Source organism: Semicossyphus pulcher, unplaced genomic scaffold, assembly GCF_022749685.1.
Source record: "Semicossyphus pulcher isolate SPU_LCO1_2020_fin unplaced genomic scaffold, fSemPul1.0.p SCAF_11, whole genome shotgun sequence".
In the NCBI taxonomy this organism is placed as follows: domain Eukaryota; kingdom Metazoa; phylum Chordata; class Actinopteri; order Labriformes; family Labridae; genus Semicossyphus; species Semicossyphus pulcher.
The window spans coordinates 16,418,047-16,433,793 of NW_027211615.1; the positions used below are offsets into that span (position 1 = coordinate 16,418,047).

Consider the following 15,747-nt stretch of genomic DNA (forward strand, 5'->3'; position numbering starts at 1 on the left):
ACCACCCTTTAGTTGATGGAGAACTATAAAAAAACATACAATACAAATTCTATGAAAAGCTGTTGTAACATGACAGGAAACAGGAGTTTACTGTTTGATTGGTTAATTTTCAAAGTTGAAAGCTGCCATAGAAAAAGCTGAGGTGAAGCACAGAAGTTAATGCGCAATTACAGGCCGATTATAAACAGAGGTAATTAACAGTCCACACCTCCGGCTGAAGAAAGCCTCACTGTGTTTTGGCCTGCCAAACCTCAACACTACCGATGATTTACACTCAGGGGGGCTGCTGTTTATGAGGCCTATTCAGAAGCCCTGAGGTGTCACTCCCGGTCACTCCCAGGTTTTCACCTCTGCCTGGTTCCTGACTGTTTCGCACCTCCAGGAGGGACTATTATCCTGTCAGAGGGCCACTCTTCACAGCAGCGTAACGCTTCGCCCCGTGAAAATCACACCCTTCTGCTTGTTTTGTTGGCCGGTGGAGCATGGAGTTCACGCACGGGGCTGAGCGGGAGCTGCAGCTGGTCATCGAGAATTAAAATGGATGGAAAAATCAGACCTGGAGGGGAAACAAGGGCTCTGAAATTTGAACTATGGGAAACTGAGGCCCATAAAACTTTCAAATATATTATATATTAGTTGCAGCCAGGAGGCATTTTGAGGAGGAAAACTGTTGAACTGCTATACACCCTCCATGTTGATGTCCTCCTCACTAATATCTATGCATAATATATATGTATGTATTCAGCAACTAGTTTTTATATGGTTACTGGACAAATATGCAAGAGATATTTTCAGATGTATACTTCTTTTAGTAACAGGATTAGGGAGATGGTATTTATTCTAACTAGAATTTAACAAGGAGGTTAAATTCTTTAAATGTTTGTGTTAATCTCATTTAACTTTTTGTTTTCAAATTGAAATCAGGAGTTTAGGCCTTCAAGTTTATTCTGGACTCTACCATGCATCCAGTGTCAATATCGTGACATTAGTATTGTCAGGTAACCTTGAGTTACATTTCAGAGAACAGGTCCGGTAAATCAACAGTCACAAGTAGGATTACTGCCAACAGAGGTAAACGTGACTTAGTGACTCCAAGAGATGAAGGTGTATGTAGATTTGAGGAAGTGAAAATGTATTAAAGGAAGAGGCGTGGACGTGTTTTAAAAATGTGTTAATCATACAGCACAGCAAACACTACAGTTTAATTCTCCTTGAATAACTCTGAAGTGAAGTTCTGCATACATAAAGGTTACATTTAAAGGCAGCTGGTTTATGGCAACTATCTATGGAAACAACTGGATATATTGTCTGTGCATCAAAGAGATGAACTGATCCATGATTTATATTTCTAAGAGTTTGAGTGATTCAGTATATGAGCCCGAGTAAGTGTAATGCTGCCCCCTGCTGGGGAGGGAAAGTAAAGCCCTACAAAAAGTTAACTCCAAACTGACACTACCAAGAAGAGATGGCAAACACGTTAGTAACAGAGTTGATTTTCTTAGGTTTTATTACAATAACATTTATAAAAATACAGTGTAGGAATCCATATAAAATACAGGAATCAGCATAATTAGTAAACGTACGTATAAATGAATAAATAAATAAAAAGAAAAAATTATCAAAGGGCATTTCTATCTTCTGATATAATCTCAGTTTAAAGGTTTCTTCGAGTTTAAATAAATTGTCTAAATTCAAGTATTTAGTTCATTAAATTGTTCAAGTAGTTACACCACAAAGTACAAAATATAATAATTAGGACAATGCATTTTCGTCAATAAACTACATTCATATCATGTAAGTGTTTTTATATAGGTGAGAAAAAGAAAAACATCAAGGGGGAAAAACACTAAACACCAAATCAAGGTGCACCAAAATAAAAAAACTACCTGCCTTTTGCTTTCATCCATTGAAAACAACATTGCTTCAGCAAACAAGTATTGAAAGCATGCTGAGCGACCAGAAACTTGCTAATGGATGACCAGCACCTCACCCCATCAGCACTTTGAAAGAATATCCTGACAGCTTTTGTAAACCTTCACCAAGCAGTTGAGCCTCGGCTTTGAACTCTAAAAAATGAAGACAGGAGGGTCATTAGAAGCAGGTGATTGTGTGTACTAAAGGGCTTATTCATGAGGAAGAAAAAACAAAAATAACTTGCACTAAGAGATAAGTGAACACCTTGCTTTTACCCTCACCTGAAACAATGGCACAACACTTGACACTGCATTAGGTTCTGCAGGGTCCTTCAACAGCACACAAAGGTAGTAGATAATTTGATGCTGAAATAAAGGATAAGACACATAAGTCACTCATCTCACTAAAACATAGCTGTTGTATGAATAACATAGACTTATATGAGTCATGTATGAATATGAATGCCATATGAATCAAACAAATTTGCTTTAACGTGGTGGACAGTGGCATTCATTTCCTTGCTCACCATGTAAATAGCTTCATTGATGACAATATCCTTGATCTTGCTCATCTCAATAAACGTGGTGGTCTCTCGGCCTGAGGCGTAGCTGGAGGACACCTGAATGCCTAAAGAGCCGATGACGAGCAAGGACTCGTGATCAACCTTCACAAAGTGGATGTGAAGCATCATGCCGACCAGGGTGATGAGTATTGCGCTCGACAGCACAGCTGTGTTCTGCAAGACACAGGGGAGACATCCACACGCATTTCTCGATCAGTACATACTGACAATAAACAAACAATCTTCAGTAAAAGAAGTTTAGAAAAAAGTATTATTTACTTTAACTTTGAGCTACATTTACAGAAATTGAATCTAGCTGTTACAACCACCACGACTACATGTTTAGTCTTGTCATTATTAATCGATATGAGCACAGTGATGAGGGCAGGAGTGACTGTACTCTTACCCACAGCGGTCACTCATATGTCTCACCTCTGTGAAGAAGAACACGGTGTATGCTAAGAGCCACACAGAGCAGGTGTAAACCATCACCTTTCCGATGGACACTTTGGGGGAGCTGACAGTGAACTCCCTGCAGAAGTCGGAGTGACTCTGGCAGTCCAGAGATATGGCTTTGCCACTAATGTCAGTAAAGGCTTCATCTTCCATCATGAACACAAACAAACGAAATCCGCAAGAGTTTGGGAACAGCGAAAGTTGAATTAGCTAAATGCTAACACTGAAGCTGGTTAGCATTAAGCTAGTTTGGTGAAGAGGCAAGGTCAGTCGCAGATGAACACATAAAGTGCTTTTTATAGAAGGGAAAAGAGAAAATACTCATGCATACATACGACGCTTAGTCTATTTACTCAAATATAAAAATGATAACACGTACGTAATGGCAATATACTGAATATCCCTTAGAGAAGTAGCTACAACTGAGTTGTTGCCAAAATCAACCCTCACATTGAGTTCACTAGTTTCTAACACCAGCATCTGCAGGTTGGTGTTACTGACGGAGCTTAAAGGAGTAAGTGTATAAAAGGCAACGGGCAGATATTGTCAGACAGTTTGCTATTTAATATACTTAAAAAGATAAACATATGTGATAAGTCATGTGATATTAACCCTGTCTATGCTTATATTAGAGATTGTCTCCGTATAACTGTAATAATCGGTGTACGCTGGTAACAATCAAAGCAGACCAAACAGCAGCTGGACGGTACAAAGCATCATGGGTAAGTATCCAATCGGTAGCTTCACCACGGATGAAGTAGTCAGATAACCATTGTCAAAGTACCGTTAAAAATCAACTGAGGAGTACATCTAAGTACTTTTTCAATAAATATCAGAGAAAAGTTCATAAATAGGATCAAAGAACAGATTTTTACCGCACTAAACACACATGCTAACTTCCGAATCCTCCATTTCCCAGAATGCATTCTGTTCGTTTGACTTTTGAACTCTGGATAAAAACAAGCCGATCAGCTGATGTAAAAGCAACAACATCAACAGGGGTCTGACACAAAATAGCTCAGCAGGCTAACTTTCTCACAACGTTAGCTGTATGCAGCGGTCGGCTCGGTGTCAGACTGTGTACGTGTCCGCTTTTAGCCCGTGATGAGGCAGCGTTTTAGGTAACGAGTCAGTGTCGTCCGTCGGACTGGTAGCCGCTGCTAGGTCAGTCTATTGACACGAAGGTTGTTTGTTTGTGTGTCTCTTTATGTTGTCAATCATATATAACGTATTTTTTTTAGACATTATGACGAGCATACCGGTTTGCTTTTACATAGCAACTTGTTAGCTGAGTTACAAAACAAGACGAGATGCAGGACAGCTAATGTTAGCCAGCAGATTGATTTGCCAAAACATAGTTATTACTAGTCTGGACCAGTGTGTTTGAAATAGCTGCCAGGACTCCCTTTGCTACAGACTGAACACACTCATTTTTACCCAGCAGTATAAAGGTGTTTTGCTGAAGATTTCTTGTTTGTTTTTTTGACAGTGTTACACCCTAAGTGACACATCATACTAGGTGATAGAAATTTGCCAAACTGGGCCATACCTCTGTGTCATCCATTGCATTGCTTTTTCATCCCTATTTACTCTTATTAACCAGTCGTCCTGACCTGTCAGGTTTGACATGAGTGGTCAAGGTCCAGCAGTAGATAAAGGTATGAACACAGTTCTGGGCTGTCAGGAGAGCTACGCCTGCGGGGGTTCAGATGAGGCTGCGTTTGAATGCGATGAATGCGGTAGCTTGCAATGTGCCCGCTGTGAACTGGAGCTCCATCGCCAGGAGCGGATGAGGAATCACGACCGGGTTCGGATTGCACCGGGACACGTTCCTTTCTGCGACTCGTGTAAAGGTGACAGCAGCTGCTCTGTGAACGGTGGACGGCTCAGAGCAGTGGTGCGCTGCCAGGGCTGTAAGATCAACCTGTGTTTGGACTGCCAGAAACGCACCCACAGCGGAATCAACAAGAGGAAGCATCCTATGACACCTTACCCCCCTGCCAAAGCTCCCCATGATAACAGCATGGCTGCTGGGGAGTCACAGATGGAGGTCCTGAAGGCGGAGCTGGAGAAGGTGTGCAGCTTTCTGTTAGTGGACGACAGGGAGGAGATGCAGGTAATTCCTAAAAGCATGTTTTCGTCCTTTGATAGAAACTCATTATTGTGATGTTATAATGATAGCTGATGTTGTGTGGACTCTCAGCTGAAGAATGAGGAAGACTTTGTGAGCAGACTGGGCTGCAGGCCAGATGAGCTCCTCAAGGTGGTCTCCATTTTTGGAAACACTGGGGAGGGCAAGTCCCACACCCTGAACCACACATTTTTCCTTGGACGACAAGTATTCAAGACCTCACCGACCCAAGAGTCCTGCACTGTGGGCGTGTGGGCAGCTATGGACCCCGTGCACCGAGTGGTGGTCATCGACACCGAAGGACTGCTTGGTGCTGGTATGGAAATTAATCATTATAATATTACGAAAAACAGAGATAGAGGGAGAAAGGCATTCACTACTTTATTTTCCCTCATCAGGATCCAATCAGGGTCAGCGGACACGGCTGCTCCTCAAAGTCCTGGCCATCTCTGACGTGGTCATATACCGAACCCATGCCGACCGCCTCCATGATGACCTCTTCAAGTTCCTCGGTGATGCGTCGGATGCCTACCTAAAACATTTCACAAAGGAGCTAAAAGCAACTACCACCCGGTGTGGTCTGGATGTCCCGTTGTCTACACTGGGCCCTGCAGTTATCATCTTCCATGAGACGGTCCACACCAAGCTTCTAGGATCAGGTACATAGCAGAATTATTTCATAATTTGACTGGACTTTGTAGAAATGTAATAAGTAAAAGTGGAGTTTGTTACATAATACCTCTCTCTATCTGTTCCCATCTTTAGACAAACCGTCCGAATCGGCCGAGCGTCTTCTCCAGGAGCGTTTCAGGAAGCTGGGTCTGTTCCCAGAAGCATTTAGCTCCATCCAGTATCGCGGGACTCGAACCTACAACCCTCCGACGGACTTCAGCGGCTTGCTGCGCAACCTGGAGCAACAGCTGGATAACAACACCACCCGCTCGCCACGCTCCGCCAGCGTCATCTACAAGGCTCTGCAGGTAGTGATGATTGATTTTATGAAGAATCATATGTCATCTACTGCTTTTAGACAACTTGTAATGCGTGTATGCCCTTTTTTTAATCGACATTCTGCAAACAGGAATTGTCAGAACTACTTACAGTGAACTTTATTGACTGTCCCCATCATCTCCTACCCTGTCCTTCAGGCCCTGAGCGAGAGCTTCAGTGGGGATATTCCAGATGAGTACATGACCAGTAACTCGTTCTTCCCAGATGAGTACTTCACCTGTTCAAGCCTCTGCCTCAGCTGTGGGTACGTGTCTCTCTGTGCTGCAACTTCTGTAGCTCATTTATATTGTATGTATGTATTGGTTTTTTTAATAACGATTGATGTGTCACTCTATTTTAATACATTCTTTAAATGTCTGCAAACACGTCTGGCTTTCAGCTCAGGCTGCAAGAGAAGCATGAATCACCTGAAAGAAGGACTTGACCATGAAGCCAAACTTCGCTGCCGCTACTCCGCCCAGTATGACAACCGCATCTACACCTGCAAGGCAAGTGCAAACTAAAACCGACGCACATGTACGTACTTAAGTGTTCCTGCTCTGTGAGGATCTGAATGTCTGTGTTGAACTTCCTAGGCCTGCTATGAGGGAGGGAAGGAGGTTATAGTCGTTCCAAAGACGACGGCCTCGTCTGACTCACCGTGGTTTGGTTTAGCCATCTACGCCTGGTCCGGGTGAGTCCAGCCGCCAACGATTTGGAAAAAGGATTTGTGTTTTTCCCGTTAGCAGAAATAATTTAATACATCTGTATTTATTTTGGAAAAAAGGGGAAAATATCACAAGTATATGGAACAATTCTTCCACTCACTATCTAGGTCAATTATACCAACAGAAACTGCTGTAACAAACATAGAGGGTGCTCAAAGACCAAATGTAACTGGGTACAGGAACTATAATCACTATCTCTCTGTACAGGTATGTAATCGAGTGCCCAAACTGTGCAGTGATCTACAGAAGCAGGCAGTACTGGTATGGGAACCAGGACCCAGTGGAAACAGTGGTCAGAACAGAGATCCAGCACATCTGGCCTGGGGTAAGGCGACAGTGGAGACGCTTAAACGAGAGTCTGCATAAACTAATTAAGATTTCACGTCAAATGAATTATGTGCATGCGCTGGAAATTAATGCAAAATGTTGTTTATGACCTATTTTTTCATGGTAACACATTAATCAAAGCATACAGAGCCTAGACGCGTAACAGCCGACATAAATCAGGCATCATGTGAGCTGGTATGGCTTTACTGCTGCCTGTGACAAATGTAGTGAATCACACTTGTACACACATTGACAGTAATGTATTGTCTTTACTCTTCCTTCTGTTCAGTCTGATGGTTTCTTAAAAGACAACAACAACGCTGCTCAGAGGCTGCTGGACGGAGTCAAATACATTTCTCAGTCTGTGTCTGAACTCAGCGTCAAACCTGCCAAAGCAGTCACCTCCTGGCTTACCGACCAGATCGCTCCCACATACTGGAAGCCCAACTCCCTTATTCTGGTATTTATGTTCTTCATAGAGTGTGTGCATGCAAAAGATATCTCCAGAGTCTTGTACTTTATGGAATTATACTAAATGCATGTTGTTGTTGTGTGTGTGTGTGTTGCAGAAATGCCACAAATGTGCAGAAGAGTTCCAGCACAACGACTCCAAGCATCACTGTCGGGCCTGCGGGGAGGGCTTCTGTGATTCCTGCTCGTCAAAAACCCGGCCGGTCCCGGAGAGGGGCTGGGGCCTGGCGCCTGTCAGGGTCTGCGATGCCTGTTTCCACAACAGGGGAATCCCAACTGGTAATGCACGACGCTTTTACACTAATCTTCTCAGTGTTTCATGTTATATCAGTTTGAATAGTTTTGTAGATGTGGTTCTTAATAGTGGAGTTTGCGTGTTCTCCCTGGCATGCGTGGGTTCCCTCTGGGTACTCTGGTTTCCTCCCACAGTCCAAAGACATGGCTGTTAGGTTCATAGGTGACTCTAAGCTGCCCGTAGGTGTGAATGTGAGCATGAGAAGTTGTCTCTGTCTTTGTGTCAGCCCTGTGATTGACTGGCGATCAGTCCAGGGTGTACCCCGCCTCTCGCCTAATGACAGCTGGGATAGGCTCCAGCCCCCCGGCACCCTGAACAGGATAAGTGGTATAGATAATGGATGGTTCTTAAAGGGCCAGTTTGCCGATTTTCAACTTCAGTCCTATCATGCTATTAAGGGGAGCTAAGGCCATTATGGTAGGAAAAAAATGAAAATTTGCTCTGTGCCTTTGGAGGACGCTATCCGCTTCTCCAATGGGCCCTGGAAAACCTCCACCAGGCTACGTAAAACGGAGGCCAAGGGGCTCGCTAAACTACACTTCCTCAATTCCGATGTCATGTCTCATTCAAAATCGTCAGGTTTGAAAGAAAGATTTTTTTAGACGATCCACCAGTATATACTCATTGTATTTCTGATTCCGTACCGCTCTGAGCTATTGCCTGCAGCGATCAATGTCCTGTATTTAGCTCCAGCGTCTCTCGCTGGGCCGGTCTTTTCAGAGGGAGGGGTGCAATGCACGCTGGGTGTTGTAGGAATGTAGAATGGGCGAAACCACGAGCCGTTTGTACAACTTTCTCCACAGCTATGGTGCCAACTTCAAACATTATTGCTTCTATCGATTACAGAGCACACCAGCTCTGACTGGCAGCGGCTTTTTCCAGGGGAGAATTTCTCCTTTAAGAGTTTGCGATGACCTGATTTCACATGTGCATGTTTCCCTGCTGCAGAGCTGCTGGATGCTGCCCTGGAGGAGGAGGGAGGCACCCTGATAGCCAGGAAGGTCGGGGAGGCTGTTCAGAACACTTTAGGAGCTGTGGTTGGTGCTATCGACATACCTCTCGGTGAGCATTATTAGAACAACGCAGAAAGAGATGATGATTCACTCTATTTAGAAACTGTGTTATCAGTAGACACATAAGTGTTCTCAACAACTGCTGCTTTGCCTCCTCTGCGACCAGGCCTGGTGAAGGACGCGGCTCGCCCGGCTTACTGGGTCCCAGACCAGGACATCCACTCCTGCAGCGAGTGCACGAGGGAGTTCTCCCCTCGCCTCTCCATCCATCACTGCCGCGCCTGTGGGCAGGGCGTGTGCGACGACTGCTCTCAGGAGCGCCGCGCCGTACCCTCCCGCGGCTGGGACCACCCGGTGAGGGTCTGCAACGGCTGCAACCAGAAACCCGGGGAGCTCTAGCAGGATGGAGAGCAGGAATAAAGCGGGCGGAGACTGAAACTGGAATTGACTAAATTTGGACTTAAAGGTGTTTTAGTGGCATTTGTTTGCTGCCGCTGGACCTTCTTTTGCAGGTTTGTTTTTTTAATGCTGTCCTCACATCACTTCAGCCCCTATTCCACTTTAATATGCCTATATTTTACACTGTGAACAATATAAGTCAGCCTGAAACTCTAATATCAAATAGCAAGGAAAAAAGGTCAGGTAAATTTCCTGTCACCCCTTTGATCCTTTTAAAGTTGTATCCGTGCACATGACGCCCTGACCCCTTTGACAATCCCTCCCAGTGTGACTCACTTCTACTATTAGCACCTTTTGTAGTCTGGTGCTACATGTATTAACCAGTTATTAACAGACATACTGACTGATCTTAAACTTCCTCCAGGTAAGCACTTTTATTCTCAGAGCTCTGGGTGTTGCGTTCAGGGCCGGATGAAAACTTGAAAAATGATCCACCTCAATTTATCCTGACGCTCGTTTTGAATGGATGTACAGTAGCTTCCTTCTGTTTTTCTGCGGCTTCAGGACGACTCGAACAATCAGAAGCGAACGTCGTACTGTAGCACCGAGATGCATTCCGACTTCTAATTACTTATTAACTTCTTACATAATCATTTGTGGTTGTTTGTGCATTTGAACGGGCAGGTGGTGAAAGCACAGCCTTAATAATGCTGTCCGAATTGACTGTTTAAATTTTACATAGAATATACATATAAGGGAAATGAGTTTACTATTATAGGGATATTTTTTAAAATGGCCTCGTTTTGTTTTTAAAATGTCGAAACTACTTTCAAGAGAAATCTGACTGCAGTGTAATGAAACCCACGTGGTACTGCTTTTATAGAGTGGCTGGCTCACAGAAGCAAACATGGTGCAGAAGAGACTTCAATGAGGCTGGCCCCTCAGAACAGGAGCTAATTAGAGGAGTATCTATGACTCCGTCGACTCAGGCTGTGCAGCGAGCTAGCTAGGAGCAACGTTTGCCGACTATATGATGAATGATGTTACACAGGCAGTGTGAGATCTGATGGTTAACCTGGGATGCTTTTCAATGACTGACTGGGAGAGCGTGTTTGGTTTTGATGTCACCTGAATCAGCAAGATCTCATCGCCACCTTACAGAGATGTTCAATAAATATCACAAAGAACAAACCAATCAATACCTTTATGTTCTCGTATGCTCATACAGTATGTATTAAACTGCAGAAACTCACTCGGTGTCTGCCGATTCTTTCAGAAACAATCAGACAGTGTTGATTTACAGTATAAACGGATTAAAATTAAGAGCACTTTTTTAAAAGGTTACATCTTAACTCTTGCAGTTTTTTGCACTCATGTCTGCAGCACTTCTATTTCCTTTTGGTCAGTCAAAAATAACATTCCCCTGAGACTTAAAAACAACTCTTATCGACCAAAAGTTCACAACAACACACCGAAGCACCAAACCCGATTTAGCATGTTAAAATGACCCCATTCATACATTTGGCAAAATCTGATTATTTGCAACATAAGCGTTTCAGTCTCTTCCTTCAGTCCTCTGCTGCTCTCCTCCTTCCTGGTAGTCTGTGTTGTACGGGAAGTAGTACAGGTCGTGTTTGACCGCCATGAGGAGGCCGGGGAGTCCTCTGACGCCGCCCAGCTTGGAGGAGAAGACGACGCTCGGGATGAGGTCATTTGCGGCCGGGTGAGGCGATGGGATTGTCCTCAGTAGGTGTCCGTCTTTCAGGCTCCATAATCGTGTGTAGCAATCCTGACCGACTGAGAAAGAAAACATAGGTGGAGAAAATGACTCACTGTTAGAGTTGGAAAGCACGAGACAACACTGGAAGGCTTCTCAAAGTATCATGCCTTCGTGTATTTCCATCTGAAACTGTGCGAGAGCTCCACTAACATGTCGGAGCACAGAAGATGTAAACACAATAGCTGTTTGACTACGTCAGTTAGTGTGTTATTTGTGTGTTTTGTCCGCTCCTACCTGCCAGCAGAAGCCCCTCAGGCTCATTGACGTGGATGGGAAGGTAGGCGTGCTCGTTGTAGTGTCCTTTGTACTCCTGCACCGGCTTTGTCACTCGCACATCCCACAGCTTTATCTGCACATCATTTAAGAACATAGCACCAGGTTAGTATCATTGTAGGTTATTATTTTATAAATATCTTGTGAATTCAAGTAGAGATTCACAGGACCCCTTTCCCGTGATAGAGAGTTAATTTCAGTTGTTTTCTCGACTTATTTTTCTCGTTATCTCAGGATAACAGCTAATAAGCTAGTCCTCCCATTTAACTTATCTTTAAATTTATCTAATTATCTTAAGATAACTAAGCTTTTTTTCTCATAACTTTCCGGCGATATAGAAAATAAAAGGCTGGTTAGGCTTGTTGGTCTGCGTAGGGCTTCCTAAGAGACTAGATCAAAACAACATTCAGTATTTTTGGTTAATGGATTTAAAGCATTACAGCTTTGTAAACACTATGAAGTTGTTACGCAAAATATTTTATCATCTTGTATCATTGATGTTGGTTATCAAAGTTTGCAAGTAGATTATAGTTTCAGCTAATCAATAAACTTTGCTGTGTAGTATTCTAAATACAGCCTTCTTGACGTGAAGTGACAAACGTGGTAGCTGCCAAATCTTCCCACTCAGGACATTAGTTTCCTCTCAGGACCAAAACACAGCCAACAAACTGTAATATAGTCATTTCAAATGTAAAAAAGTATGACCCATTGATTAAAAAATTTAAGCAGATAACCTGACCTGGCCCAGCATGTCAGCAGCCAGCAGGTAGTTCTCATCCTGCAGGACGCGTACGGAGGTGATGGCTGATTCTTGAGTGAAGCGGCTGGCCTTCGAGCTTTGATCCCTGCGACCGCGCTGCCGTAGGTCGATGCTGAAGATCTCCCCTGATCTGCAGCCATTGAACAGGACAGGAACCTGGGGGAAAATGTCATCTTTTACTTTCTGTTACTTTCGTTTACTCTCTGTTAACGAAAGATATCAGAGAGCTCAAAGATGATGAAATGTTACAGATGACTCACCCTGTGGGCAAACTGCTGCGCCAAGACGTCGCTGCCTGTGCTGTACGTCTGCGTTCGGCCCGTCTCTGCGTCTTTTATGATCACCCTGCGAGACAGGCCTGCCGACACATACACATAACAAAAAGGAATTTTTCATTTATATATCTGTCAGGAGGAAGTGTGTTTACAATCATGAGAAACATTCTAGCAGCTCTCTTGTCATCATCTTTAGCAATCATCTACGAGGTTACTCTGTGCTCCAAAGTTAATTTGATATGGATGTTAAAATGTTTGTTTTTCTGCGCAGTAGTTTCTGTGATTTGATTCCAACATGTGTTGCTGTAGCTTTTCTGCCTAAATACACTGATTATGATTTAAGAGAGTGTTCAACACTTCCAAACTGTGGTCAAGCCAAACAATCTCACGACTCTACTCAAGCCGGTGATGATGATTATCTGAATATGATTATCATATTAAAACATTAGTTGCATGATAAAACGCTGATGGCAGGACAGACCTGTGCTGAAGGTCTTGTCAAACTGGGGGTTGAGACACCAGGCACATGACCAGGCTGAGGATATCTTAAAGCTACAGAGCATCCCGGGCTGGTCTGAGGAGAGAGAAGAGATGTTCAAATGAGGAGGTAAATATTGTGTATTTTAGATGTTTATAAAACTGCAGACATATTAGAATATTGAAGTTCATTCAGTGACAACATCCTGCAAAGTAACCATAATCAATCTTTAAGAAGAATATAAAGGAAAAAGTGAGTAAATGAGATAATCATCTTAAACACAACCTGGGTTGGAGTTGCTGAAGAGGGAAGCAGGAAGTAAACTGACGCAGCCGGGGGTGTCTGCCTCTCCAACCAGACACAGCCTGACAGTCAGCTTAGTCAAGGAAAAAATATGCAGTGTTAATTTTGCACTTGAGTTTTAAGACATTTACAAGAAGAGCATCACTAAAGCTGAAGAAGGATACAAGACGTGAGAGTCTGGGTAGTTGACCGAAGCCCAGCAGATTGAATTCACCTGAAACACATGTAAGAGAGCGATCAGACACACTTCCAATGTGAATTTTTCTATTGATCAAACAGGGTTTTCTGTGTATTTAACACGTTTTGAATAAGATTAATTCAAATCTTTAGCACTACAGAGGTAGAACATGAGTACAGAAGTTGTCTACGTATTCAGAGTCGCAGCAAAAGGCCCTCACCTTGCGATTGGTGAAGTAAAGGTTGTCGCACATTTCCACAGAAAGAGCGCCTCGGCTGCTGCTGCTGAAGTTCATGATGCCGTACTTGCAGCCTCCGTGCGACACGTCGTTGACCGTGAACACTCGCTCACACGCAGAGTCCCCCTGAGATAGACGAGGAGGAAGAGGGAGGATTGAGTTCACAGAGAAAAAGTCTGTGAGTGTGTGCTTTTATTTTTTTGTTTCTCACCACTATGATCCTGAAGTTGTCAGTGTTGGGGTTGCTGCTGTCTGTGCTCTGGATCTCTAGTTTGTGGCGTCTCATCGCACCGACCTTCACCTCATGGACCAGCCTGGAGACACACAGTAACCATGGTAACACAGATAAAACCATATGCAGACAGTCCTCATTTACTCTCAGCTATTTAAAATGTGTTTATTTGTGATTAATTATTTAAAGAAATGTTTGCCAGAAGGGTCAATATAATTCTATTTAAGTTTCTCTTGCAACTTTATGCCAATTACATTCTAGTGACTCAAACAGGCAGCACAACATTTTGACTTAGTCGTACCGTGTTTTTATTTCTCTGCCTTTTTTTGGACTGTTTTTAACCGCCATCAAAACTGATTAGCATCGTTGTTAGTGGCAAAGAAAACTGGCGCTACACATAGAGAACTGATTATCATTAACGTTAGACTTTGGGGTTGTTTTCTTTAATGTACCACAGCTGTTGGTGTTGGAGCAGCTCTAAGTCCAAGTATGCGGAATGAAGTACCTGCAATAGGAGTTCTCAGGTAACAGGCCAAGGTGTCTTTTCTGCAGTAGCAGTGAAGTGTTCAGTCCTGTTCTTGGTGCTTTCTGTGAAAAGGATTAAACAAGTATCATCATAAACAAGCATGAAACCACTACCATGAAGGTCCACAGGGTGCGTGTATATGTTGGAGAAAGAGACAAAAAGAGGTGTCAAACACTGTCCTCTTGGCATTATAGTTGTTTGCATGGCCACAATGCCTTACCACAAGACCAAATATCCCGTCTGAGCCTCTTCAATAAGTCTTTTGACAACACAACAGACTCACTTTTCTGGGCTTTTCATCCTCTGCGAGCATCTTGTTTCTTTCTTTCTCTCTTTCCTTCTCTTGCAGCTTCTCTCTGGTCAGCGGGTTACAGTTGTTGTGTCCCGGCAGAAGGCGAAAGTAACGATTTTTCTCCGGGTCAAAGTAGAAACCAGGCAGCTCTGGAAACAGTGACATACAAGTTACATCCCTTGTTATCTTGTTTACAGGAGGTTTTTATGTTTGGCAATTAGACGTCACATGGGATCTTGATACTAGCGTTCATGAGAAAATTTGTATGAAAACTGTATACATCTAGAGTATTCACTTAGGGAGAGAGCTGGAGTCGAGTACTGACCTGGTGCATTGCTGGCATTAGAGGAGGAGGATGAGGAGGAAGAGGAAGCAGTAGAGGAGGACAGGGATGAGGCTGAAGCAGGCTGGTTTTCATTTATCCTCTGGGATGCTCTATATGATGGCCCTGCATCATTATGTCCATACCTGTGAACACAACACCACTTCATATTAACCTGAGCATGAATGGCAGGTACAAACACTGTATGAAAAAGGCAGTATTGACTAAACCGCATAGCAAAGTCTTGACAATAAGTGAACAATCTGACATTTTAACATACCATTGTTCATCCTGTGTTGATCTCTGTCGGTTGCTCCTGTACCAGCCGTGGCGTTGACCAGCCCCGTGTCGCCTGTGTGGTCGCTGCCCTTCTCGCCAGTTCCACTTCTTCATCTTTGCTATAACGTAAAGACCCTCACACTGCCTTGTCTTTCATGCGCTGCTGTGTGTAAGAGTGTGTAAGGCTAGTTGAAGCAGCATGTTTACTTGTTAGCCACGCTAGCAGGCTATAATCATTAGCTTTCTTGAGCTAACATTTACTACACGTGTTTTTGACACCTTTATACTGGTGCTGTACTTAAAAACGAGAATATGTAAAGACGGTTTCAATGGGTAAATAAACTCGCCTTCCGTCGATGGCAAACAATCTTTATTTTGTTGTTAAACCGATGTAGCGTAGCAGTTTAAACACCCCATGAGCTAATTATGCTAACAACTGTACATTGAGTTCCTGCTCTGTTGTCCCGCCTCAAAATGTTGTTCATTGGCTGATCGCTAACAATAGTGCGTGACGTTTAAAGCAGC

At 43.5% G+C, this 15,747-nt stretch overlaps 3 protein-coding genes across 3 annotated transcripts; 1 reads left to right on the forward strand and 2 right to left on the reverse strand.

The window, feature by feature from the left end:
* Positions 1-1,544: 1,544 nt before the first annotated feature.
* Positions 1,545-3,315, reverse strand: pigh (phosphatidylinositol glycan anchor biosynthesis, class H). The gene is made up of 4 exons (XM_069657527.1): positions 2,909-3,315; positions 2,441-2,650; positions 2,196-2,279; positions 1,545-2,066 (listed from the first exon to the last, which is right to left on the reverse strand). The coding sequence occupies exons 1-4, from the start codon at positions 3,086-3,088 to the stop codon at positions 1,995-1,997; spliced, it is 546 nt and encodes a 181-aa protein (XP_069513628.1). The 5' UTR covers positions 3,089-3,315; the 3' UTR covers positions 1,545-1,994.
* Positions 3,316-4,453: 1,138 nt separating this feature from the next.
* On the forward strand, positions 4,454-10,582 carry zfyve1 (zinc finger, FYVE domain containing 1). The gene is made up of 12 exons (XM_069657133.1): positions 4,454-5,048; positions 5,136-5,379; positions 5,462-5,722; positions 5,829-6,043; positions 6,212-6,318; positions 6,454-6,562; positions 6,650-6,747; positions 6,989-7,106; positions 7,398-7,568; positions 7,678-7,858; positions 8,823-8,936; positions 9,054-10,582. Exons 1-12 carry the CDS (start codon positions 4,560-4,562, stop codon positions 9,284-9,286), a joined length of 2,340 nt encoding a protein of 779 aa, XP_069513234.1. The 5' UTR covers positions 4,454-4,559; the 3' UTR covers positions 9,287-10,582.
* Positions 10,490-15,638, reverse strand: wdr21 (WD repeat domain 21). The gene is made up of 13 exons (XM_069657124.1): positions 15,224-15,638; positions 14,947-15,089; positions 14,613-14,770; positions 14,309-14,391; positions 13,783-13,885; positions 13,554-13,697; positions 13,320-13,369; positions 13,138-13,217; positions 12,856-12,948; positions 12,360-12,457; positions 12,079-12,255; positions 11,301-11,415; positions 10,490-11,083 (listed from the first exon to the last, which is right to left on the reverse strand). The coding sequence occupies exons 1-13, from the start codon at positions 15,334-15,336 to the stop codon at positions 10,842-10,844; spliced, it is 1,599 nt and encodes a 532-aa protein (XP_069513225.1). The 5' UTR covers positions 15,337-15,638; the 3' UTR covers positions 10,490-10,841.
* Positions 15,639-15,747: the final 109 nt, after the last annotated feature.